Source organism: Perna viridis, chromosome 12 (assembly GCF_037379345.1).
Source record: "Perna viridis isolate PV_CMFRI_1.1 ecotype Kerala chromosome 12, ASM3737934v1, whole genome shotgun sequence".
In the NCBI taxonomy this organism is placed as follows: Eukaryota; Metazoa; Mollusca; class Bivalvia; order Mytilida; family Mytilidae; genus Perna; species Perna viridis.
The window spans coordinates 25,752,131-25,778,761 of record NC_142456.1 but is presented as its reverse complement, the minus strand read 5'-3'; the positions used below and the strand labels follow the sequence as shown (position 1 = coordinate 25,778,761).

General features: G+C 32.3%; 1 protein-coding gene across 8 annotated transcripts in view; it reads left to right on the top strand.

The window, feature by feature from the left end:
* The window catches only part of LOC148601826 (calmodulin-binding transcription activator 2-like), an 89,268-nt gene that overhangs the window by 28,424 nt on the left and 34,213 nt on the right, over positions 1–26,631 (top strand). For 7 of the 8 annotated variants that reach the window (XM_088556355.1, XM_088556348.1, XM_088556354.1 and 4 more), the window contains 2 exons: positions 1,918–2,009; positions 22,670–22,737. In XM_088556355.1, coding sequence (XP_088412481.1) covers positions 1,918–2,009; positions 22,670–22,737 — 160 coding nt within the window. Of the gene's footprint in view, positions 1–1,917; positions 2,010–7,390; positions 7,505–22,669; positions 22,738–26,631 lie in introns of those variants that run through there. The other variant, XM_088556357.1, reaches the window with a different exon arrangement.

Sequence of the window (26,631 nt, the reverse complement as noted above, 5' to 3'; positions counted from 1 at the left end):
TCCAATGGCTTTTAAGTCAACTCTTGGTTACTGTAATATCTAAAAAAATTCATAAATTTATAATAAACAGTTTTATTTAGGATAAAGGGGAAATTTCCTAACCTGTGCTATCTGTATTCCTTGTGTAGTGAAACCTCTATTAGCCAAACCCCATTTTTACTTTTCAATTAGTTTCAATTTAGACAGGTGTTTAGTTTACAATGTTCAAAATACACTTTTATGGATATGCACCTTGGCATTGAAATTCATACCCACCTAGATCTTGTATGAAAAGGGAGTGAAGTGCATTTTATCACAGAAAGTGAATTTAAAACACACTTGAAAAAACTTCCAGATAGTGAAGTCAGTAATGGCATATACAAATAGATTAAAGTGGTCAAAGCTGCAGGTACATGTACCAACTGCCGTTTAGCTGAGTACTTAAGGACTAGATGCTGCACTTCCTTTTGTCCTGAACTTTTGCTTGATGTTACAGGGTTGGATCCAGAAATTCTAAAAAAAAAGGGACAGCTGATAATGGCTTGGGGTGATGGGCACTTCTCTGATTTTCAATTTTTATATGCTCATCTAAGACAGGACATATTATGGGATACTGTTGTCCCCTTTTTGGATCTGCCTGAGTATAATTAGTCCTTGCAGTTTTATAAGATGTGCCCTCACTAGTATCAAGTCTTGAGGTATATTGGTTTTGTTAGACTATCTGTTTGTCAAATCAACATAATGTATACTGGGTGTATATTGTCCTTAACTTGTCCTATATTACTTGCTGGATTTGTGCAAATTTCATACCTTTAATAAACTTGAACCCAAGTGTATTTCAAAACATTATTTACACAATTTTTTTACTACTACTACTAAGGGGTTTTTTAACGTTCTTGACTACCCTTTCGGGTCTCACTTATACAGTACCTTTTTTTTGTCTGACATGTATGTACTTGTGTTTAAAAAAAGCTATACAGTTTTTTTTTGTCAGACTTGTATGTATTTAATCAGAGCCCCCATATTAAACAAGCTATTGTTAACTAAAACTTTAATATTTGCACAATGACTTTTTCTTTTGATCCATAAAAGTTTTTTTTTTCTTCAAATTTTCATCATTAGATAAGTAATAATATAAATAAACTCATCAGAACTTACTTTGTTAGTGTCCTACTATCATCATTACTTAACAGTACTTCTCTTATTGGTTTTCATACTTAATAACAAAATTTGAAGTGATTAACGGTATATAGATTAATACTTCAAAGTCATTTCTTTACAAACTCCATCAAACTCTATTATAATATACAGTTACTTCAGCATCAGAACATTAAAGTCGCAGTATTCCTTTATTTTTAAGATATTCCCGTCAAGAGTTCTGTATTAGATGTAAACTTCAAAAGATTATCTCCCTTTAATTTACCTTCAAATCTTGTGTAATCGACTCCTTAATTACTTATGATTGATGTTAAATGACAAAATTTGGGTTTGATGGATAAAACAGTTTCTTTCTGCAAATCTAAGCCTCTTTGCAGTAACTAAAAGGGAAAAACCCACTGTTTTGAAGTACACATAATTTGCAATTTTATCCGTGATCATTTCTGTTTTTCTTTCTAATAAGTTCTCATTTACTTCCCTCATTACATTATTGTTGGTTTTTAGTTGTTTTCTTTTTTTTTTTAACTGTGAGTGCATTAATGAAGCTGATTTTTATTATTTTCTACAAAGAATCAGACAAATAATGCAGTAGTCAATTTTTCAAAAATGACAAAGCGAAAAATTGGTAGTAAGCATGACATGACATTATAATCTACAACTAGTCTTACACTCCAGATTTTTTGTGAAGTGCACCACTGAATATTTAGAAAATGTGTTTCCGCTAAGTTAATATATCTACAAATGGCATGTTTATTTATTTTTTTTAAATAAAACTTTCAGGTTGCGATTTCCCTAAACTTCCGAAACAGCTTGATGAGATTCCATCAGCCAAAGAATTTCCTCTCTTCCGTCATCGCTGGAATTCAAATGAGGTAAGTTCATCCTTCCATATGTGTTTGTCCATCTCTTTGAACATTCTGGAAGGTTAACATTCTAGGGTAGATTTTACCAAAACTTGGTACATAGAAAGCTTCCTAGCTTTAAATGTGAACACAATGTTGCTGATTTAATCTCTCATAACAAGTTAGAATCGATCAACATTCTTAGATTTGCCTGACCTTGATACACACTATCAGTTAGTGAGGTCATAGGTCTTAGGTCAAGGTTTAGTGCTGCCCTTGTTAAATATTTAGTTACTGTTTACCGGTATGTAGAACCAATATTCAGGATAGGAAACTCAATAAAATTATAATATGTTTACTATATGGCTATATACATTTGTACACATAGATTTTTGCTAAAATAAGCCTGCCCTGCCAAAAAATAACCAGTCTTGGGTGGGCAGGCTACTATTTCCAACTTTGCCAATATCACACTAGGTCCTATAGATATTCATATTGAAATAAGAATTTCAGTGGAAGCATTTTGCCTCATCCAAATGGACTTACTAATATACACATCAATAACAAAACCAATTAAGAGAACATGTTACATAGTTATTGTACTGAGTTATGACCATAAAGATTATTTCGAAAACTGATCACATTTACAGGCTTTATAAAAATCTGCTTATGTCATCAGCAGAATCATTTTTGTGAATATTTAAGAGGTGACAAATTGTAATACATTTTATTAATGGTGGACCTTCGATTTATTCAAAAAGGAATTACTTAGTAGACAAGAGGAAAACAAATGAGTCTGATGTAAACACAGGGCCTTATGTAGGGGGAGAAATGAACAAAAACTTCTCCTAAGAATTGTTTGTGCTCACTTCTCCTATTTGTCTTTTTTTTTGTTATAGATTATATGGACATAAATGTCAGTATTGTTATTTTTCAATCAGAATTTACTAAAACTACTCCTTGTAATTGATGTCTGCACTGATTGCCATATGTGATGGATAAGGCAAGATGAGTTTTTACATGTATATCAGTATAGGCTTTTCTTAACCATGAATTAAAGGCTTACGAAAATGAAAACAATGGCGTTAGTGTAAGCATATATCCTAAAGGATCAAACTGTAATACATGTACTTTGAATATTAATCAAGGCAACAAATAAGGATTAGTCAGTTTAGTTACACATGACTTCTATAGAAAAATAGTTACTTTTTCATTGATGGACTCAATTGTGCTTATACTCGGCGTCACATAAATAACATACTGTTAAAATTTGAATAAAAATATTTTCTACGACTTTATTGACACCAACCATCGTTTAAATTGTCTTAAATGACTTGCTCATTCGTTTAGCCAAACAGCTTCTCAAAAACAAGTCGCTTATTAGCTTAAATCATGCGTAACAAATCCTTACGGGAAAATCCCATACTAATATCCGCCATGTTGGTTTTTACGGGACGATTTGTTTACAAACGAAGTTCGTAAGTTCCCGTCGAACTCCGGTGACAATCGTCTGCTTGATCAACTTCTCGGTATTGTACGTTGTTCGCGTAAAATAAATCTGAGATATCCGAATAACGCCGAAGTGCATTCTGGGTTCTTCGGTTTTTGGACAAACCATTTAAACGTAAACAACATCTCCTAGCAACCCGATCACTGTAAACATGGCCGACTTTTTACAATGTAAATATTGGCACCGAGAATTAAAATCTGACCGGAATTTAACGATTCAATGTTTAGGGAGAAGCCGTTTGGCTAAACGAATGAGCAAGTCATTTAAGACAATTTAAACGACGGTAGGTGTCAATAAAGTCGTAGAAAATATTTTTATTCAAATTTTAACAGTATGTTATTTATGTGACGCCGACTATAGTTTAAATAAATTTTGAAGAATTTTACTTAGTTTTGCTAAATTTTATTAAATTTTGTGGAATTTTACTTAATTTTGCTTAATTTTACTAATTAAATTAATTTAGAATTTTACTTACTCGGAAAATACTTCACTAAATATGATACTACTAGGTATATGTTCTTACAAGTTGTGCCTTTTAAGTTGTTTCCTTAGAATTTGTGTAAATATAACAAAACACATGGATTAATGGATTGTAAACTGCTTTTTACATATAGGGTTCTTATTTTATTGTATTTTTTCTACTTCCAATTTTGCCAATTTCTATTTCTCTGTTGTTCCTATTCCTTCATCCTTGAAAACGGACTCTGGAACTATTGTTATTCAATCTACGTGTACTTAAGATTGCATTTGGACTAGATATATGTCTTAACTTGTTGGCAAATACAACCATTGGCATGATACATGTACATTCCTTGATTTGTGACACAGATTAAAGCTAATGCATTATACATGTACTTATATCTGTCTCCCTAAGTTATTATTAAGTTAATTTCCCTCATCGTAATTATTCATTCAGACTTTGATGTGAATGAAAGTACGTCCCTGATAGAACTGTAATGGAACACTTAACCGTTGTAAGTGGCCGTAAGAGACGAGAATCTTACAATCTCAACTTCCTTTGCCATTAATGATCAGTGTTAATATGCAGGAAATTAATGCTATAATGAGTAGATATGAAATAAGTAAGGGACAACTTGTGCTGTATATAGCAGAAGTACATACATGAGGTAGAGTAATTAAGTACAGGTCCACCTAAGATTCATGCAGAGGATGAGCAATCCAAAATATGTTGTCAATTCCCTTAATTGTGGAAGAACATCCTTTTAGGTATTTTAGAAGGAATAAAAGTGATGATTCATGTTTTGAGAAAGGAGAAAAATGTTGAGTGATTATATGTATGCACTGTTAGTAAAATTAATTGAATACCACTGAACTGTTTTAACAAATTTCATTGCTTATTCAACCTTATAGATAAATGTACAATATTTTACTTTACTCTTATTGTGATTTTTTCTTAAATGTAACTTATATAAAAGTTGTGTGATCTTTAAGTGTAAGTGTTTGTACAAATCAGGCAAAATGGGAAAAATCAGAAACATGCATGTCAAAACCCCACAGATCTGATAATGTAATATCACTCTAGGATACCTTCTCTATTTCAAAATGTCATTTAATCTCTACATCACTGGCTTTGCTCAGAAATTGTTCAATAGATTGTTAGAAAAATGAGGTTTATGACAGAGTTATCTATACTTGAAATGTTCATTTTCAGTGTATTTCAATGTAATTATAACTCAATGGTCCAGCATGATAAAGAAAATCTTGTCTGTTTTCCTTAATCTGATGGTGCTAATAGAAAAAGTATACAATCAAAATGATGGATTTTTTCATACCATGTTTCATCCGCTGCCTGATTCTTACAGAGACTGACACTTAAGAAATTTTTGTTTTGTTCTGGTGAAAGTCAATTAATAGAGTACAATAACAAATAAACAGTCATAATTGAAATTCTACAGTTTGGTTGTTTTCATTATACCCCGCTGAACTAGTGGTTGGTACATGTATATTGGAATCACCTTGTCCATCTGTCCTTCATTCCTTCCATCATTTACTAGTAGTCTGTTTGCCATTATCTCAGCTCCCAAGTAATGGATTGATTTCAAATTTGGTGGGTGGCTTTATACAGATAAGGCATATGTTGTAAGCGATATAAGATGCTGTCCAATACCAACATTCTGTTTTGTTGGATTTGCCATTTTTTACTATATGGAATGAAAGAGAAAAATTTTGTAAGTAAAATCCTGGCTCCCAGTCGATTGATTTTAAATTTTGTGTATAGCCTAATGGAGATGAGACATACATTGTAAGCGTTTTTGGTTGCAGTCCAGTACGTTTTTAGGGGAGGTATACCTAGCAGGACAAATCTTGCAACTTCATGTTATAGCCCAAGCTCTTAAAGTATGGCAGTATGTAGTGATCAGGATGTCCAATTTGAGTCCTTCTGTCTGTCCTTCCTAATGGTATTTCCATCTGTCTTTCCAGTTGTCTTTCTGTCTGTCTTTTCATTTGTCCTTCCATTGGTCTTTTCATCTGTCTTTCCAATTGTCTTTCTGTCTATCCTTCTGTTTGTTCTTCCATTGTTCCTTTCCTTATGTCTTTTTTCACTCATCCTTCCATCTTTCCATCCATTCTGTTCATTCATTCACCTTGTAGATTAAATGCCATAATCTTAACAATACATGCATGCATCTGATTGGGTTGATTTGTCTGCTGCTTTTAAAAATATGCCAATCCTTATGAGGCTGAACTTTTATTGTATGTCTGCTGTAGGTGAGACTGCAGTGTCAATTAGTTACAAGTGGTTGCCTTCATTCCTCTGGTCTGTTTAAATGTTATAGTTGATTTGGAGCCATCAGTTCTATTCCGTCTGATAGGAACCATTTGTTATGAACTGCTGTCAGAAGTAATTGGTACAGGATGGAATTAGTTGATCTTTGATTAAAATTGGTGTAGTCTCAGTTTCAAAAAGGAATCAGTCCGTCAAATTTATTGACAAGTTGCCTCACATTCCTTTAGAAAAGAGAAGCTTTCTAGAAGATGAAATTGGATCCATTGATCATGAAAGAAGACCAAATTTTAGGGAATTATTGACAGTTCATTGAATTGATAAGAGATCAGAGATGAAATTCTTGTTTATGTTTTCAAAATTGGATCATATTGGTTGTTATGATTGACAAGATGAACATAGCTGGTTAAAAAAGTTAATTCTTTTGATTATCATCTGTCACTTCTTGTTGTGATGTATTGGTGAACTGTTCATGGAAGATTTGTACATGAAATACTAGATAGACAGGTTAATTTGATGTGTTGTATTTTATGGTTTAGTAAGATTTCTTAGTAGAAATATGTTTTAAGTTCAAGGTTTAATCACAGATTTGAATTCTATCAGGGGCTGCTCTGGCTTCCAAAATTCTCTCGCCAGAAAAATCGCCAGCTGCCATTTGTTGTCGTCAATTTTCAAAAATTAGAGCCTAAGGGTGCCAAAAAAATTATACTTTTTTTTTTTTTTTAAACATGACAGTATTAAGGCCACTGATAAATTATCAAAAAACCTCTCCATTCAAGACATACATGTACCCAAGATTCACTCTTGAAGCCTGTACAAAGTACTACTCCAGAAACAGGTATTTTACTTCTATCAAGGACTTTATATTACCGTTCTCATCTAGTCCCTGATTCTAAAACATTTTTGTTAACCTTTGTTCTTAATGGTCTAATTTATCTTACAACATAATTTGATTTTTTTAAAAATATTTTTAACAAACTTCATTCTTTTTTTCAAGTGATAAAATTTCTGGCAAACTGCATTTTGTACCATGAACCATTAATTGTGTCCCTGTTTAATTATCTTGATATCTGAATAGCATTTCTTAAATTAGATTTTGGGAATCCTCATTCTATTTGTTTACTGATTTTCCCTGCCAAAAAAGTCACGTGGCAAAAGTGTAAACATATGTCACCCATTTTCTTTTATCAATACTTTCATATGGAAGTGTTTAGACACTTCCAGATGGGATAATGATTTTTAATTGGATTTGATGTATTATGTTATTAGGTAAGTCTGTTTCTGAATGTATTACATGGTTAAACAGGGCTGTGAAGCTTGTATGTAGGTGTCATACCACTATTTCTGGTCTCCATTACTTTCTATTTTAAATTCAGCTTTTTATTAGGCTAAAAAAATTTTTTTTACATTAGTACTGATGGTGCTAGAATGGTATCATTATTATGGTCACCCTTTACCTTAACTCTCATAAAAATATCAACGTACCTTATGTGCTTTCTAAGAAAGAATGGTAAAGTGAAAGTAGACAGGTGCAGAAATCACTACTTTCGTTTTGAAATTTAGCCATATCAAGGGGCGTCAAGTTTTTGTTCAGAATTGTTTTACCCTACACCCAAGAAAGAAAATGAAGTTTTTAGAGTATTGCTGATTCATTCAGCTTTCAGATGACACCAAGTTTGTATACCTCTCCTAAACAAGGAGAATGATAGAGTGCTATATTGGGACTACTTCGTGTCATTACGAACTACTTTCTTGTATGTTCAGGTGACTGGTGTCCGAAATAGTGGTATTACACCTGTAGCCATGTGCACATGACCTTTATTGTGTTTACCTTAGACTAGATGATAAGAGTTTTGATTGGCTCAATAATATATTAACATTTGATTGACACCTCCCATGAGGATATTGTAAGTCAGGGTCGCCTGGTCTAACTACCTTTAATTGCCTTCAGTCGAAAATTGGGCATGGTCAATTTACTCTGACCAGGTGTCAACACAATTGTTTGATGAGAGAGAATATCCATTGCTGATAGACTTCCTGTCAATTTTAATATACACAACCTAGGCGCCAAGAAAATCGCCAACTGGCTATTTTTGTCACCAGATAAAATAAAAAATTGCAAATTGCGACATTGGTTAAGCCCAGCACGACCCCTGTCTATCATTTGGTTTCAAAGCCACAACTAGGTGCTTAATTTATTTATTGTCAAAGCAATTTTTAGCTTGAAAAAAAGGCTACATATTTTTTATTTTTGTAATTGAGTTGTTTTATGGGTCTAAACTATGAAATGTGTAATTATTCACTCAAATCTGTCTGCTCTTAGAAGATAATCACCATTGAAAATCCAAAAGATTCTATTGTATTTGAGTGTTATTTACAGAGTTTTCTCCCTTAATTTTGAAATCTACAGTGCATTCTATATAATTTTTATCTCCTAAGAACACGGTTTATATGAAAAACTGAATGTTAATTTCTGTTTACCATGGCTATTCAAACAAAATATCAAAAATATTAATATGTAGGCTTTTTACCTACGAATCAGTTTTTGCATGATTCTTAGCTGGAGTTCTACTGAATTTCCCAAAACACGAGTTTGCCTTGACAATTTTTTATACTCATTTACAATGTTGTTCTCTTTTTTTGGCATTTGGAAGGGTACATTTTCATAAAAAAAAATACACCACTTAATTTCTGAAAAAGACAAGTATTAATTTGTTAAGTTGATTTATTTTTTTATACATTTATCATGTGAATCATTATCCTATTGAGGTCAAAAAATGATAGTTGTGTTTCCTGATACTAGCCAAAAAAAATGGTATGTAGGAAAATTATTTTATTTTATTTTCAGAAACATTGAATGGGGAAACAATCTAGATTATAGATTTTATTTTATTTTTCAAAAACATTTTACATCAGATCAATAGGGAAACAATCTAGATTATAGGTTAATTGTTTTATTTTATTTTTCAAACAAATTTTGGATTTGATAAATGTGGAAAGGGTCTAGATATAACAGTTACCATTAAATGCTAAGGGTATAGGTACAAAACAATTGGATATAGGTAATGTAGTAGACATATATTTTTTTCATTTGGAGTGAAAGTGGAGTAAGTTTTGATTTATCTTGTCTTGTTGATTCTTGCAGTTCATATGTGTCACAGGCTTTCAAGCAGACCTTATTTTCCTAATTTTCCTAATTTTTTAAAATCCCTAATTTTCCTAATAAAAGCAGAAGAATTCTAAAAAAGCCCTATTTTTGTTGAGAAATTCCTTATTTGTCGAATTTTGAAATTTTTAAATAATAATTTCCCTTTATATTGTTTGTATTAATGGTATCTAGCTTAGTATACTTTCAGATAATGAATATTATGATCAAATAAACACCTCTGAAGACATTTTGGTGGTCATTAGCAGTTGCTGAATACAACTGTTGATGGCCACTGACATGATCTTCTGGGTTGGTAAATAGCTTTCATATTGTTGTCTTAAACCAGTGGTAAGTAACTTGTTTTTCTTTTAGTATTATGATAGAAAAAAAAGAATGTCATCCCTTATTTTTGTGTTAAAAGCCATAAAAAATCCTGAATTTAGCCCTTATTTTTGAAGAATTTGGCCCTAAAAATAGTCCTTATTTTTTACAAAAAGTCACTTGAAAGCCTGCATTATAGAAAACTAAATAACTGGTGTACAGTTCCGAAAAAGACATAATGTCACCAATCACTGAATAGTGGTGTACCACTTGCAGAGTGGCAGTAAATATCTTTGAAGATATTTTTACATTTTTTTCTGCATTCAAAGTGGTAGAGCTTACCAATCACAATACTGAAGGAAGGAACAAAAAATGTGTTATAGAAAAAAATGTATTGAGTGGTACACCACTGTGTTGGTGTTCAGTCATGGTATGTCTCTTTCTGTACTGTACAGTTTCAGGAAACAGTGTATTTGTGGTTACCTATAATTGTATTGTATGATAACATACATGTACATGTAATAGTTTTTGATAATGCACACCTGTACATGTACATATTTTGTATGAGCCAGCCTGTCCCTGTAAATGAAGATTGTATTTTTACAGGTATCTCTAGAATGGCTATTCCGTGGCTACTTAGGTAGGATTATAATACATGACAAACTGATCGTAAATTGTAATTCTAAGAAACTTGAGTAAAACTTTAGCAAGTGAGCTCTTGTTCTAGAGTTAATGATATCTGTACCTTGTATAGCCTCGTTGTAGGTAACAGTTGATATCAGATGTTTAAGGAAGGATTTGATATAATCCTTTGATCTTGTTTTGTTCATGGGTTCAGTTGTTTTCTAAGGCTGAGCACTGCTTGTAAGGATTTGAAACTGACAGGCATGCTGAATTATCAAGGATTCCATCTTGAGGAAGTGTTCCAGATACATGTATCAGTCTGAGTCATGTCAGAAGCTTTGTGTCAATGTGATAATGTCAAGGATGTTGTATACTAGCTTATTTTCATGAGCAAGAAAAAATAAAAAAATTAATTGTCATGGATAAGTTAGAACATGTTAAATCAAACAGAATTAAAATAAATTGTAACAAAATGGAATTCATATCCTGAAAAACTAAAATAATTAAGTATCTGAGAAAATTAGTTGGTTAACAGACTACTTCATTATCTTGTTTGTTTGTTTGTTTGTTGGGGTTTAACGCCCGAGCAGAAATATTTCAGCTATATTCAGACGATGAACATGAAATTGATGATAAAAGGAACATGAAATGATGATGAAATGAAAAAGGGATGGGACAAAAGGACAATGGGGTCGACAAATTTTGATTGCCACTGGAAATAGGGAGAGGTGGGTAGGGTCAGGCAATTAAGCCTTCTGTGGCAGAGCCCTATGGTTCCTACTCCGGGAGAATACCACAGTAGGGTTCTTTAACGTGCGAGGAACATGGCATCTTTCCCAACACAAGGTTTTCCTTATAGCCTGACAACCCCAGCATGTAACACGCCAGGGGTACCCCATTCCACCACCTGGGGCACACATCCCAGTTGCTCTGTGGGCAAAGCACCCTAGCCCCCGGTTAAGGTTCTGAGCACTATTTAGTCACCTTTTACGTCAAGCTTAGCGCTGCTGCAGGCCTATTCTTTTAACACCCGGACCTGCACGGGGTACTTCATTATCTACACACCTTCTTAAAATACATGTACATGTACAGTGTTGCATACACATACACATACAGATGAAACAAGCTAGTCAGATCATTAATCTAGCTGTTAATGCTGTAAATACTGTGAAAGTACTTTAATTCGTGGATACCAATTTTTGTGGATTCTTGATTTTGAGCTTTTAGTATACACATCAATGGAAATCTACTATTCATTGGTTTCACTTACCCACGAAAACCACGAAAATTGGTACCACAAGAAAAATAGTATTTTTGGTGTTGCTAATTTTCATGCATTATGTCAAATTATCATATTCCTAGCTATCAATTTTTGCAATTTAACAAAAATAATAAGCGTAACAGAATGTTAAATCAATTTCATATAACTATTTTTCACACTTTTCAACACCACAAAAATAACAAAAAATAAGAGGTTTCAGTATTGTAATCATTGATTTTTTTAAGAAGTTGATGTGAATAATTTTTTCTTGGATAGTTTTCTTCTGCTTTTCAAAATCTGGATTTTAATCAAAGTTATGGTTCTTTATTTAACTAAATATTTATTTTTTTAGATTTTGCCATTTATCTTTTTGCCTTGATTTTCTGTTAAATTTTTCCTTGGTAATGACAGAAACAATCATCAGTGTATTGTTTTCTCTAAAATTTACAGATACCATCCTTTTAACCCCTGAATTTCAATAGTAGATATTGTATATAAAAATCATGGCATTACATTTGCATAATGGACCCTATTAGACATTCTTTTTGGGTAGCATGCTGATAAATAGTATAGCATCAGGGCATTGTGATGCTATATGACCCTGGGGAGATCACTGATTTATCATTACCAGTAGTCCTTACTATGAATGATGATGTTGAGGGTGAACATTCTGACTATAGTGTTTTTTGTTTTGTTTTTTTATTTACTTTTTATGCAGCATAATAATGTTTGTACAATACAAGGTATATTGTAATATAGTAAATATCATGATGGAACAAGTTCTAACACGATTTTATTATGATTTGGAATTATTTCAGAAGTTAGAAAATGACAAAAAAAAAGTAATTGGAATAACTAACCCTTTCTAAGGGGGTTAGTCATGCCATCATGACTATGGGGTAAGGTTCTAGTTGGATAACAAAAGACAAGGAAAACATACGGCATGACTAACCCCCCTTAGTAGGGGTAAGTTTTATAATTTTTTTTTTCTTATTTTCTTAAATCCAAAATAATTCCAAATTTAAATAATGCCTTGTTTTCTGTGGAATTGGAAGATAAGTCAATTGCAAAACAGAAAACAATTTTAAAATTTTCTGATACACATTTAACCCTGTTTTAGAAAATCTCTTTTCTTTCTGTCTTTAGATAGATATTTTCTAGTATTTCAGGATTATGTTTAAAATATAAAAGTTTTAAGAAATTTTGTTTGACGTAATTGAGTGATGTCTTTTGTCAAATGGATAAATAGATCACATATTAGCATACAATAATTACTTAAAGACTGTAGTGTTTTGTTTTCATATTTTGATACATATTTCACTCCAGATTTTCATAAGGCTAGTATACAAACAAATGTACATGTTCTCTTCATGGTGGCTGTAGAATTTTCTTTTTTATGAAGATGAAGCAACATCTTAAAAAAAAAGAAGACACGAGCACATTTTCATAAAACTTCATTGTTATGTCATGGCACAAACCAGATGGTGCTATCACAGCTTCCAGTAGTATTTAGTAGTAATCTTGTCTTTTTCTTTTTGCATAAGAAATGCATGCTTGATTTTATGTAAAATAAGCTTCTTTCAAATTAAAGCCTATTTTCTTAGTCCTTAGTATTATTATCCCTTTGCTGTGTTGATCTCAGGTGTTATTTTAACATATTTGCTAAGATGTCTTTCATTTCATGCTGAGTTTGTTTAAGATGCATATAATCATAGTCAGGTCTGTGTAATTTTGATTTAATTTTATTTTGAAATTCATGGTATGAAGTCCACATAACTGTAATGAGAGCCTTATTTCTGTCTGACAGTAAATCTGTCTTTCGGAGCTTCCCATACAAAGTCCTGTATTTTTTGTATCTTGTATTCTGCAAGGCCAGTTGAACTTAAATGGTAAATTCTCAGTTGAATCTTCACAAAAAAATGAGCAGATGGGAAGATTTTATTTTTTATTTCTTACCTGATATTTGCTAACTATTTGTATAAGTACATGCATAGATATGTTCTAAATCCATAGCCATTTCCATTTCAGAGAATAAACTTTCTTAGAAGGAAATGAAAGATTTATGTGTTATAGTAACTTAAAAAAAAATCCTGACTTTGAAATCCACTTCCCAATTTAAAAAAAAATTGGTATTTTTAAGGAGCGGGAGAGGATGGGAATCTTCTTATTAATTTTATTTGGCTTAAGAGCTAACAATGCCATCCTTACTTTCCTAGGTTCAGGTGGTGTATTGTGTTGTGAAGCCCTACATCAATTTCTGCCTTTGACATGTGTATCCATTATAACAATGACCGATATGACCATCAACAGTCATTTTATGGCTGATATAGACTTAAAGTTCCTCAAGAAATGTTTTAAGGTGGTGGACCTAGGGTAAGGGACATAATTCTTTAAATCAGTGATATGTTTGTATCATATGCAATTTCACCAAAGCCTATCAAGCTTTCAATTGAAGTAGAATGAAATGATTTGCAAGAGTATGTCCCTTACCCTAGGTCTACCTCCTTAACTGCCAATTAGAAATACATTTTGTCTATTGCAAACATAGAAATTGTTGTGTCAGTCATTTTTTGTCCACCTAAACAAACAATATTGTTAAATTAGAGAAATTTTGGCTATATGTCAACACCATTTGGGTTGAGTTGGTCAAAAAGTATCCCAAGTCAATACTTTTCACATTAAAGTACAAAATATGATCAATCCTTTATCGTTTACTCCTCTTACACCACTGAATGGAATTAAATGAAACTTTCACATAACCTGCATATATCTGGTATTACATATTCCAGTTGTGCTCCTTCTATTTTAGATTTTGATCAAAATCAATTTGGAGGTTAAAAAAAATTACATGTTACCAAATTGGGGAGTAAGGTGTAACAAGTTTTTGATAAATGCTCAGTCTTTGTAGTTTGAATTAGAGTGCTAGTAACAAGAGGGGGTCCAGGGTTTTATAAAGGGGGAGGCATATTTATGAGAATCAGTATAAAAGGAAATCAGATTATGACATGTTAAATGAATGAATATAATTAATTGCCATATTCAATACAATATTTGGCAGATTACGATTGTTTTTTTTTTCTTTGAAAACGGAGGTGTACCCCCATTATGCCCTCACCTCGACCTGCCCCTGAGTAACCTGTAAGTATGTACTTTATGTTCACAGTTTTACTTTTGGGTATCAATCTTCACATTTATTTGATTTACTTAGGACCCCTCCTTAGGAGGTCACCCTATAGTGATCAGTCTGTCCGTCCGTCCATAACAAATCTGTGTCTGCTCTATATCTAGAGAACTGTTATGATTTCATACTTTATACTTAACATCTATATTTACCCACACCAGAGGGTGTGTCATAATGTATGTACAACTTCATAGGTCAATGGTCAAGGTAGAAAAAAACTTTTGTTTCAGTTGCCAACCCCATGTCCTGTGGTAAAGATCGTGTCCGCTTTATATCTTGAGAAACGTTATGATAACAAAGTTTATACTTGACACCTATATTAACCAATATCAGAGGGTGTGTCATAATGTATATACAACTTCCTAGGTCAAAGGTCAAGGTCAAAAACTTCAGTTTCAGTATTCACTTTAAACATGTGATCAATACAGCAACCTATCAATAAGAAGGCTTGCTTGACCATTTATGAATCAATTCTGGTGTCATTGTTTCTCATCAGATACTTGCAAGATCTCCTTTCAGTGATCATTTCCAAGTTTTTGCTGATCTTCAATTGTAAACTGTTTTTTATAAATTTTATTCCACAATTTTCCTGATACAAATAATATGTTTCTTTATGTTGTATTTTTCTTATTTAAAGTAAAACCCATACATCCTTTTTCAAAAAGTTGCATCCCTCAGCAAATTTTCATTTTTTTGACATTTAATTCGCATCCTTTTTTGGTGGGTCATAGTCGATTGAAGGCATAATTCAAAATAAATATGTGACAAATAGCAGTTGGGCAGGACCTTTAAAACATACTATTCAAACATCAACCCATATATCCAGAAGTCACCTAGTGGTCAACAATGAATTCACACCATGCAGTCATATCACTATTGTACTATGAAAGTAAAGTCAGGATATTTATCAGTTTTCACTAAAAATCATAGAATAAAATTGCACATAACGAGACTATGTAATAACTTCAAATAATGTCTCATATCAGCTTATTTACCACATGTTATTGACATCGGGGCCCACAGAGATGGCTCCCATCTCAATGATATCTAGTTGATGTTGATGAGAGGTATACTCTTTGAAACATGTGACCGGCATATTGAAATTTACAATATTTTTATAAGATTGATATTTTATAATCCAAGTTATTACCACATAATTGCTGGAATCATGCATTATTTTCTGACATGATTAAGCCAGCACTCCACAGTTTAGTTTAGTTTCACACTTTTGGCTAGGATGAAAAATGACCTTAATGGAAACTGATGGTTGCTATATAGTGATTAAAAATGAAGAATCTATTGTTGATAAAACATTTTCTGAAAAAGGAGACTTTAGAAGTATATTGCAATGTTTCATATGTTTTTGATGTTGAAGGGGCTTTTTTTCAATGACAATTGGACTTCATTGTGAAAGTGAAAGTAAGTCAATTTTTTACCATGCTGAATTTGATAAGTGAATTACTAAGTGAAATAGCTAAAAATCCAAGGGAAAAGTTTTGACAGTTTCAGGGCATGAAATAAAAATTTAAGATATTTTGCGGGATATTTGATATTTTTAAACATAATTTTATCAACTTTTTTTGCAAATTTTCGCATATTTTTGCATGGTTTCTATGGTAACCCTATATGCTGTGGGTAAATGTTTTCCAGAAAATTTTTACTGCATCCTGAAGGCCTTGGCTTGAGCTATTTCTAGATATATAGATTTACAGATGCTTGGCAATTTTTTTTAAAGTGATAAATGTTACAAAGCATCTGATTACAAGACCAAAATTAGGCAGTTCTACAATACTGAATTTGACCAAATTTTGTAGGATTGATTGTCACCATATGTAGTTCACCATACTTAAACGCTATTTTGATTCGACAATTTTTATGGGAGTTATGGGACTTTGTTCATTTTTCACATTATTCGCAATAGGAACACCTTGTGGATGCAACTCCTCAGCAACCATTGAAAGGAATTTGACCAAATTTTGTAGGATTGTTTTTCACCATTATTTCATTATACTCAACTGCCATTTTGATTCATCAATTTTTATGGGAGTTGTGAGGGTGCTACTCATTTCTCCTGAAAAGTCTGTGTTTGTTGCTGTGACATATAGACCTCATGATATGAATAAACAACACTTTGTTCACATGATTTCAAATGCATTAGAGGAAATTCCAAAAACAAGTACAATTATTATAGGAGGTGATTTCAATCTTAGTTATGATGATGTACACCTACAAAACATATGTAGATTACATGATTTGACTCCGTTGATACATCAGCCAACACACTTTCATGGAAACAACTTGGACCAGATCTTAACCACAGACTCTGAGGCCCAATCTTGTGTTTTTCCTGTTCCCTATTCAGACCATTTTTGACATGTATATCTCTGCAGTGAGGAATGTTAAGAGTTTCATCTTTTGACAAAATATCATCTTAATATAATTTCAATCTACACAGAATAAAAAACAAATTGAATTTATATTTATTTATGCTTGTGAATATTACATTTTCAGAATTTCCTCTCCATTGCATCACCCAGTCCATCCTTCAATTCTTAACCTAACTTAATTTGATTCATTAAGATACATTAACCTTGAATGGCCACATGGACTTATAAAAGCACATAAGTTTTGAATCTGCTATTTATATAAGTGTCAAACATTTGGAATTCAACTCTTTCTACAGCGGCTAGTGACATATGGCGTAGCATTCTTGCTGAAATTCTTATTTTTATTAGCTCACCTGGCTATTGCCATCCCTTGGCTTCCATTGTCATCGTCGTCGTTGTCGTCCATTAACAAATTTTAAAAAATCTTCTCCTCTAGCTGAAACTGCTGAAAGGAATTATATGAAACTTTGCATAGATATTCCTTAGGGTATCTTGCACAAAATTTATGTTTAGATTTTTGATCTGTCAAAAAACATGGCCGTCGTTACTAAAAATCAAACATAGGGGTCAGTCTGTAGTTTTTCGCATATATCTCCAAACCATTAAGCCAAATTCTGATATAGGGTAAAAGTGTTCATTATGAAGAGATAAGAGATCTATTTGTGGGCAAATTTTCATTTGTATCTGTTAAGCCATGTATTCTTATGATAAGTCCTACCGAAGTCTTCTTGGGTCAAAATTATTAGTAAACTTCTTGCTAAATTTATTGCCATTGAAAGACAAAATTTAACCAGGTGAGAGATTCAGGCTTCTGTGAGCCTCTTAAACTTAAAAATCCTGGGACACTGCCATTGTATTTTATATACCCAGACAAACACATGAACTGAAGGACAAACAGACAAACAGACATCATGATCACGATATATTCCTACCACAAAGCAATGTAAATAGCCAGTATATGTAAACAGCCATCCAAGGACTAATTATTATTTTTTATATCCCAACAAACAGTGAAACTGAAGGACAAACAAAATAGACAGACACCATGGTCACCATATACTCCTGCCACAAAGCTGCAAAGCTAATACAATGTAAACAATAAACCAAGGACTGATGGTTATTTGCCTGACATAATTTCTGATCGATTCATATATTCTATATGATTCTTTATTTCATGTCTTTTAATATAAATGTTTTACAAGATATTGATTGTATTACAAATTTTATTTGTTTTTTATCAAATGAATGTGCAAATGTTACATGTAAAATAATGTTTTGACAATTCTGAGTATGTGTTTGTTGGATTCATTTATAATGAAACTTTGGAATTTTGATAAATTAATCATTTTACATATGTTGCAAACAACAACCACCACAACAACAAACCAAAAAATAACATAAACGAAACAAAACAGACTGGTTAATTAACTTGAGTTGGTGATTGACACTGATACCCCTGCCAACAGGATTTTGAGAACAGAAGGTGAAAAACTTATCTAAAGGTCAAAATAGGATAAGCGATAGTCCTCAATTAGCTGGTATCAACAAAAATGGTGGACAAAACTCCATTGAACCTCGGTTAGGAATTCTGGGTCCCAGTCCTCTATTGATTTTAACCCCTGGTTAAGCCAACAAAAAGTCAAGTGAATTTATTCAGGAATGGGTTAATGGGTTCAGGGACTGTGAGCATGCAGTCTAGTTGATACTAGTTAAGTTTGTTTTCATGAACAGTACGTTCTTCCTGAATTATAGATCAAATTTCACATCTCAGGATATTATTTTAGACAACTTAATTAGTAGTTTTTAGATTAATAGAAATGTTTTAATGAAGGACTGTTCTTAAATCTGTTTAGAAAATCTTGACTTGGTATATCAGAAATACAAATGTAGATACCATGCAGGGATTTTCTGTAAAAAAGCAATCATCTAAGTTAAACTAATGGAGAACCGATGGTCTCTATCTGATACATGACTATTTAAGTGCAGTTATATCATATGTACCACATACTCTTTTGAAGTTTTGGTTGTTAGAGCAGGGTTATGTTTCAGTAAAAACCATGCAAACTTAAACTGATGGAAATTTGTTGTTTTATTTTTGATTTTTGACTGATAATGTTTTTCCAAGTAAAGAAAAACTCTATAGATATTTTGTATGTGAAAAGAAGGATTGTTTCTGTATTAACTAATGCAGCCAAGTTAAACTGACCGAGAACTGATGGTCTATTTGTGAAACTGTATTTTTAAATTGCATTGAATACACAATGTATTAGATAATATCGCTACATGACAGGTGTAGAGAATAGCATGTCTGGGATAAAATAAACAGGATTACAGAAATAGCAGATTGATTGTACAAGATAATTTACAAGAATTGACAGATGGGTGTAAATTAAGTAATACAATGTATGTTATACTTCATGTAGGTCCATCAAGGGAAACAGTAATACCCTCACTCAGATAAAGCTCTGAGATTTAGCTTACAGATTATCTCTGAGATTTAGCTTTGAAATTATCTCCGAGATTATAGCTTTGGTATTTTCTCTGATATTATAGCTTGGAGATTATCTCTGAGATTATAGCTTTCGGAGTCTTTCTGAGATTATAGCTTTGAAATTGTCTGAAATTTAGCATAAAAGTTAAGCTCTGAGATTGTTTTTAAGAATGACCTCTGAGATTACCTCTGAAATTTAGTTCTGCTATTATCTCTTGAGGTTTAACTGTGATATTATCTCCAAGATTTAACTTTGAGATTATCTTTTAGTATGTACAGAAGCTCTGATATTATCTCCAAGATTTAACTTTGAGATTATCTTTTAGTATGTACAGAAGCTCTGATATTATCTCCAAGATGATGCTCTGATATTATCTCTTGAGATTTACATGTACATGTAGCTCTGATATTACCACTAAGATTAAGCCCTGATATTTTCTCTGAAATTTATCTTTGATATCATTAATGAGATTTAGAATTATCACAGTTTTATCTTTGTTACTTAATATTTAATATTGTACAGGATCACATGTATTAAACAATATAACCTGCCAAAACCTTACCTTGAATTAACTGGAAATTGTCAAATCAAGACATCATCTAAATTGTCCCTTTATATATTAATTTTATGGCATCTTAAACCCATGTTAACACATCACATGAACTTAAACAGAACATATATTTGAGTTTAAAAGTGGAGCTTTTTGTGCATACCCTGAAATATATTTCTAGCATTGTTTGATTTTAACTGCAGTATCATAAGTATAATATCCAAAACACATAAAAGTAAAAGACTGCTCAATAGTTTAAGGTTATGACATGTACCATTACATGTATTCCAGGTTCAGAGTGTGTGTAGTTTTGACATGCACCATTACATGTATCTTGTGTGCAGAACATGTGTGATTTTGACATATACCATTACATGTATTCCACATTCAGAACATGTCTGGTTTTGACATGTACCATTACCTGTATCTCGTGTTCAGAACGTGTGTGGTTTTCACATGTACCATTATATGTATCCCAGGTTCAGAATGTGTTTGGTTTTTGAAAGGTATCTAATCCCAGATTCAGAATGTATGTTGTTATGAAAGGTTCAGGGAATGAAAGCATGGTTTTGACAGTAGTCTTGTTCTGAAGGTTTTGCAATATGGTATATTGCAGTTTTCACTGTAGAAAATTTTTATTATAGGAAATTAATTAATAGAATAAGATCTAACAGATGGGTGTAGATTGATGGTTGTCATGCTTTGTATACAACATAAATAACAGATGTAGGATAAGGATGGGAAAAGATTTTGTTGAAGTTAGAAGAATAAACTCTATTTCAAGAAAATTTAGAGAAAAGTAGTGTACTTGTATAAATGACCAATGAATGTCCGATAAGTTATTATCAAGGGCTCTAGAATTATTATTTCCTGTTGACCATTGCATGTTCAAAGTCACTTAAGCATGTAAGGCCAAAATTAAACCTAAGTTTGTTTCCCCTTACTTTACCTACACATAACAATTGACCCTATCTAAATTATTTTTTGTCATTCTCAGACAAGATTTTAAAATTTTTTCAAAGCAACATTTTTCAATTCTTTGATCATGGTTTTTATAGATTCAGATGAACTTGGATAAAAAAATTCCCTACCTGCCTACCAACCTACCTACCCAAAGCCATGAGGTAGAGTTGGGTAAGGAGGAAGACAATTATTTTAAGTGTGAACTAGATTCAAGTAATTTTAATGCAGAATTTTGCATTGAAAAGCAGAAAATTTCATTAATTTTGCTGCACTAAACCAAATTAAAATGTCTCATTGTTTCCAGACTATTTAATTATCTTGTATATCAAGAAAAGAAGGGGATTGACCCCAAGCTCTTTTTTCGATTTGCCTTTGTTGAACTAATACAGTTGTACACAAGGGTAAAACTATTATTATATCATAAGAGAAGTCTATATCCTAATTCCAATTCCTTAGGCCAAGAACTGCATTCAATCTCCTTTTAACTATATCATGATTATTGATTAAAATGTTTCTGCCAGACAATTTTTCTCTGTCATTTTATTAGGTCATTTTACGTAAGGCAATCATAAAAAAAGTCCTAGATTCTCATTTAACATTTTTCAAAATTAGGGGCGGGCAGATGGGCAAACAAATTTTATTATTTTTGTTTTGCACCAGTTTAAGTGAAAAATGCTGTCAGTTTGAAAGAAATTGACCTAAATTGGGAAAAAATATCAAAATAAAGTTTTTTGGGAAGGATGAAAAAATTGGGTCCATAGGAGATGAAAATCTAGGATATTATTTATTTTGGCATAAGATTGACAATTTTGTTGTTTGTTTTTGTGTACAATTTTGTTTTGTCTGTTACAACAGACTTATTTGTATATTTTTCTGTTTCCACATATATTGCATTTTGGCCATATGGAAGATTAGTTCTTGTAAACTATCTGTGTTAATTACCCTCTTGAAATAAAGTCTTATTATTATTGTATTATTATTATTAAGTGTTTGATGAAGCATAATTTGGAGTGAGCCATGTAGAGTGAGATCAGTGTGTGTATTTGTAAGATAATGTTGAAGCTTTTCTGCATGGGGAGTTTGGTCAGATCATAATGAAATGTTATTGTTGATACCTGTAAATCATAAATCATTGTCGTGTTAATTGACTTAATTGAAATAACATGGTCAGTATTATTAAAAAACTGTACCATATGATGGGTTATTTTAGTAGGTGTAAATTTTGGTGATTTTCAGATGAAAAGGTATACACAATCTTTTGGTGTATGCTTAGTAATGCACAAACTACTTAAACCAAGAGTAAATATTTTGTAGAATTTTTGTTTTTTGTTTTTGTTTTTAAACAGACCAATAGAATATGTCAAAATTAGCATTTTGCAAAAAATGACCCGCTATACCGTACCCTAAGCAATATACAAACAAGTGACCTGTCATTCTATAAGTGTTTAAAGTAAACTTGTAAACTGACTGCTAGTATAGGTATCTCATTGATGTCTATGTTTTACAGGAGGTAGCAGCTATACTGACAGCTTTTGATAAACACAAAGAATGGATGTCATTGGAGGTCAAGATCAGGTGGGTCTGAACAAAGAAACTGTTTTACTGATAAAATTGCAATGTATTGTTTTTCGTATGTTTGTTTTTAAATTGTGCTTCAGCTAAGAATCATGCAAAATATGATACATGGTTGGAAAGCATATACTTTTTTATTCTGTTCTGTCTTGATTAGTTCTTATAAGTAAACAGAAAATAACATGCAGCTTTTCACTTAACCCTTGGACTTAGACAATATAAATCGTATAGAATGTACTGTATAATTCAAAATAAAGGGAGATAACTCAGTAAATGATACTAAAATGCAACAGAAATTATAAGATTTTCATTGTGAATTATTTCCATAGACCAGACAGATTGGAATGAATAATTATTCATTTCATCATATAGATCCATTACTTAAAGCAACTTAATAACAGAAAAAAATGTGTAGCCTTTATTGGATGTATCGCATATTACAGAATTTGCATAATTCTTACAAGGGCTGCTACTTAGTTCTGGAAAATGTGTACAGAAACCTTTATGAGGGTACTTTATTTTCTGAAGAATTTTATATATACAAATAAGTTTTTATCTATGCTGCCAAAGGAGGAAGCAGGTCTAGGAGTGCAATCACTCTGTCTGTCCTTAACACTTCTTGTCATTGCAGCTCCTCTTAAACTTCTCAGCAAAAATTCCTGCAATGTGGTGTGTACATAATGCAAAAACATCCTGCATATTTTTGCTTATTATGATGAAATTTGATTCTCTAATTTTTAGCGCACCTTGCCAAAGGCTATATGAACTATTGCCATCATGGCGTACGTCGTCATGGTCAGTTGTTTTCAAGACTCTTCTTCTCTGATACTACTTGACCAATTGCTACCAAACTTTGGGAATCCTGCATAGAACTGATTTGGGGATTTTTGATCCGTCAAAAAACATGGCAGCCATTACTTAAAATAGAACATAGGGATCAGACAGTAGTTTTCTTCACATTTATATCTCCAAAACTGTTAGGTTTCACCAAATTCTTTCAATTGCTGAAATGATCCTCATTATAAGGCCTATGAATGTCTCCAAGGGATCAAAAATTCAGATGATTCCTTGTAAGAGTTATTTTCCTTGAAAGGTGAAAAATGAGGGTGTTTTTTTACTGTTTTCAGCCGATATTTTGAAAACTTAATGATAGATAGAAAGAAACTTTCAATTGCTTAAATGTTCCTTATGATAAGTCCTACCCAAGTCTTCTTGAGTCAAAATTTGTGGACAACTTGTGAAATTTATTGCCCTTGAAAGGCAAAATTTAACCAGGTGAGCGATTCAGGCTCCTGGGAGCGTCTTGTAATGGGAGTGGTGCCCCTTTGATTTAGAAATTTGCCATAAATCATCATGTATCAGCTTGTCATCAAAACTTCTCTGAAACTACCCAACTGAATAGAGTCATCTTTGAAATGATCAATTACAGTATAACTGTATACATCAGCTTCTGTTGATCATCATTTCTTCATTACAAGTTTTAAAGCCACCATTTTACAGCCTTCGCTGAGTACCATTCAGATTCAGTCATGATGTGAATGGCCTCATTCTGGGTTCACCGGAGGTTCTTCCATTATCGTAATTTATAAGTACCTGTAGGCTAATCACGATCAATCAAAAATACATGATTTCCCAAGTTACCTCCCACTAGGTAAGCCCTATTTTATTAGCACTAACATACAAAGTTCATTAGACCTCTTAATTCCTACTACTTATTTGATATATTGCCAGAATTTCCTGTCAGAGGAAGTGTGATTTTAGATAGAATTCAGTGTTATGAATGGGGTATGTGACTTAATATTGGAGTACATAAATTGTAGGTCACCAGATTGCTTTCTGTTGTAATGAATTTATGAAATGAGGGAGTAGTATTTTAGCCCCATTCAACAATGTGTTGTTTATTGCAATCGCCTTGTCTGTCTGTCTGTCTGTCTGTCATCCAGACAGTCTGTCCTAGTTTCCTCCCAATTGTCTCAGCTCCTAAAGGAGTCTGGTAACTGGATTAACCCAGATGGGGCATTCATTGCAAGTGGGTTTGCTTGCTGTATGATATATTATCAACGTCTTGTATGATTAGGGTTTATCTAGCATGACAATGCACGCAGCTTTGTTTTGGAAGAAATTCTTGATGAAAAAAAAATTCGAGTAGAATTTCAGAATGGTACTTTTAATTTCTCAAATCAAAATGATTCAACACTAAACACTCATATCCTCTTACATGATGAAAAATACTATAAAAATATATAGAGTCATGCTTAGTGGTCTATAAATATTTTATTATATGATGTCCATAGGGCTTCCAGGCTCCCAGTACTGTTGTAAGAAAATTTCTGCTCTAAGTTGACTTTAGTGTTTAGATAGATTGTAAGCTGTTTGTTACCAATTATCAAGGTATGGGGTCATATATCTGGTTAATGTTCTTCATGGAACTCCTCCTGGAATAATGAGTCCGAATAATCCATATATTAGCATGGGAGTTACCTATGTAGAACTCAGGAGGGAAATGATAATTAGAATTAAGAACGGTTTTGATTGGATACTGTTGAAACTCTGGAGTGCCTGGAGCAATACTTTAAATAAATTCAAAAATCAAGTTTTATTTATTTGTTGTCAGAAAAGCATGTGAAAGAGAACGAACTATATTTTTGTGCACAAAAGGCGCATAAAAACATGTTTCAAAAATTATACGAAAAACTGTACTGTTTTCAATTTTTGAGGAAAATTTATTATTACCACAGGATTTTTTTTAACATGCTGTTTTTTAATTTTAAATATTTTAATGTGTTGATCATGCTTATGCTTATAAAAAGATATGACAAACATACTTTTTGTACATTTTCAGGTTATTTTTTTGAACATTTAAAACATAGGTACCCTGTGATCCTGAACAGTGTTCTAGGATTTTCAGGAATTGAGGTTTCCTCAGGAAAAATCCATATAAAATCAACTTTCCCACAGTCAATGACTGTTTTCCTAAGAAAACAAATCCTTACAGCATATGAAGTTTTCAACTTGCCATGGGAAAGTGTAAATAAGTACCTAACTTTCCCTGACCCAAATTTCACTTGACCCAGGTAACGGGAAATAAGAATCCTAGAACACTGTTGAACAGTCAAAATATTAATAAAAACAGTGCTTTTAAACTGTTTTATGGATTAAATTAATGGCTTTCATTACATCACTGTTGAACAGTCAAAATATTAATAAAAACAGTGCTTTTAAACTGTTTTATGGATTAAATTAATGGCTTTCATTACATCATTTTTTTTTTCCTGGGGGGGAGGAGTGAATGTGGTTACTTCAATTAGAAATGGTAGTATGTGTGTGCTACAGAACAGGGTCTATGAAAGTGTTTTTCCCAAATTCACAAATGACCTGTCATGATCAGGGTTGCAATATTTTCCATTGTTGATAACAGTATTTCTTTTTCACAATTTTACCATTGTAGAATGCATAACTCACTTGTTATGGACAGGCTGGGTGGTAGTATTACCACATACAGCAATATATAGCAGTACAGCAATATAAAATTTTACTGTTGAATGTCATTGATATGATGTGATTTTTTTAATCATCATCAAGTCATTATTTGGGTTACCTTTGAACTTTGAATGTCATTGACATGGTGTGATTTTCCAAATTTTAGGGTCATGAACAGGTTCTGGTTTGACCGCCATAATTGGCACATATGTACCGATTTTTTAGTGAAGTAAATCACCCACTCCCACCCCCAGGCACTGAATTTAGTTTCTGTGTATAGATTTTGTATACATGTTGATGCTTACACTGCATTTAAGGTATATTTTTTTGGTGAATTTAAATTTTGTAGATCTTTAGTATCTGCAATGTTACATTACATAAAATTCTCCATAAACAGTGATATTTTGTCAGTATATT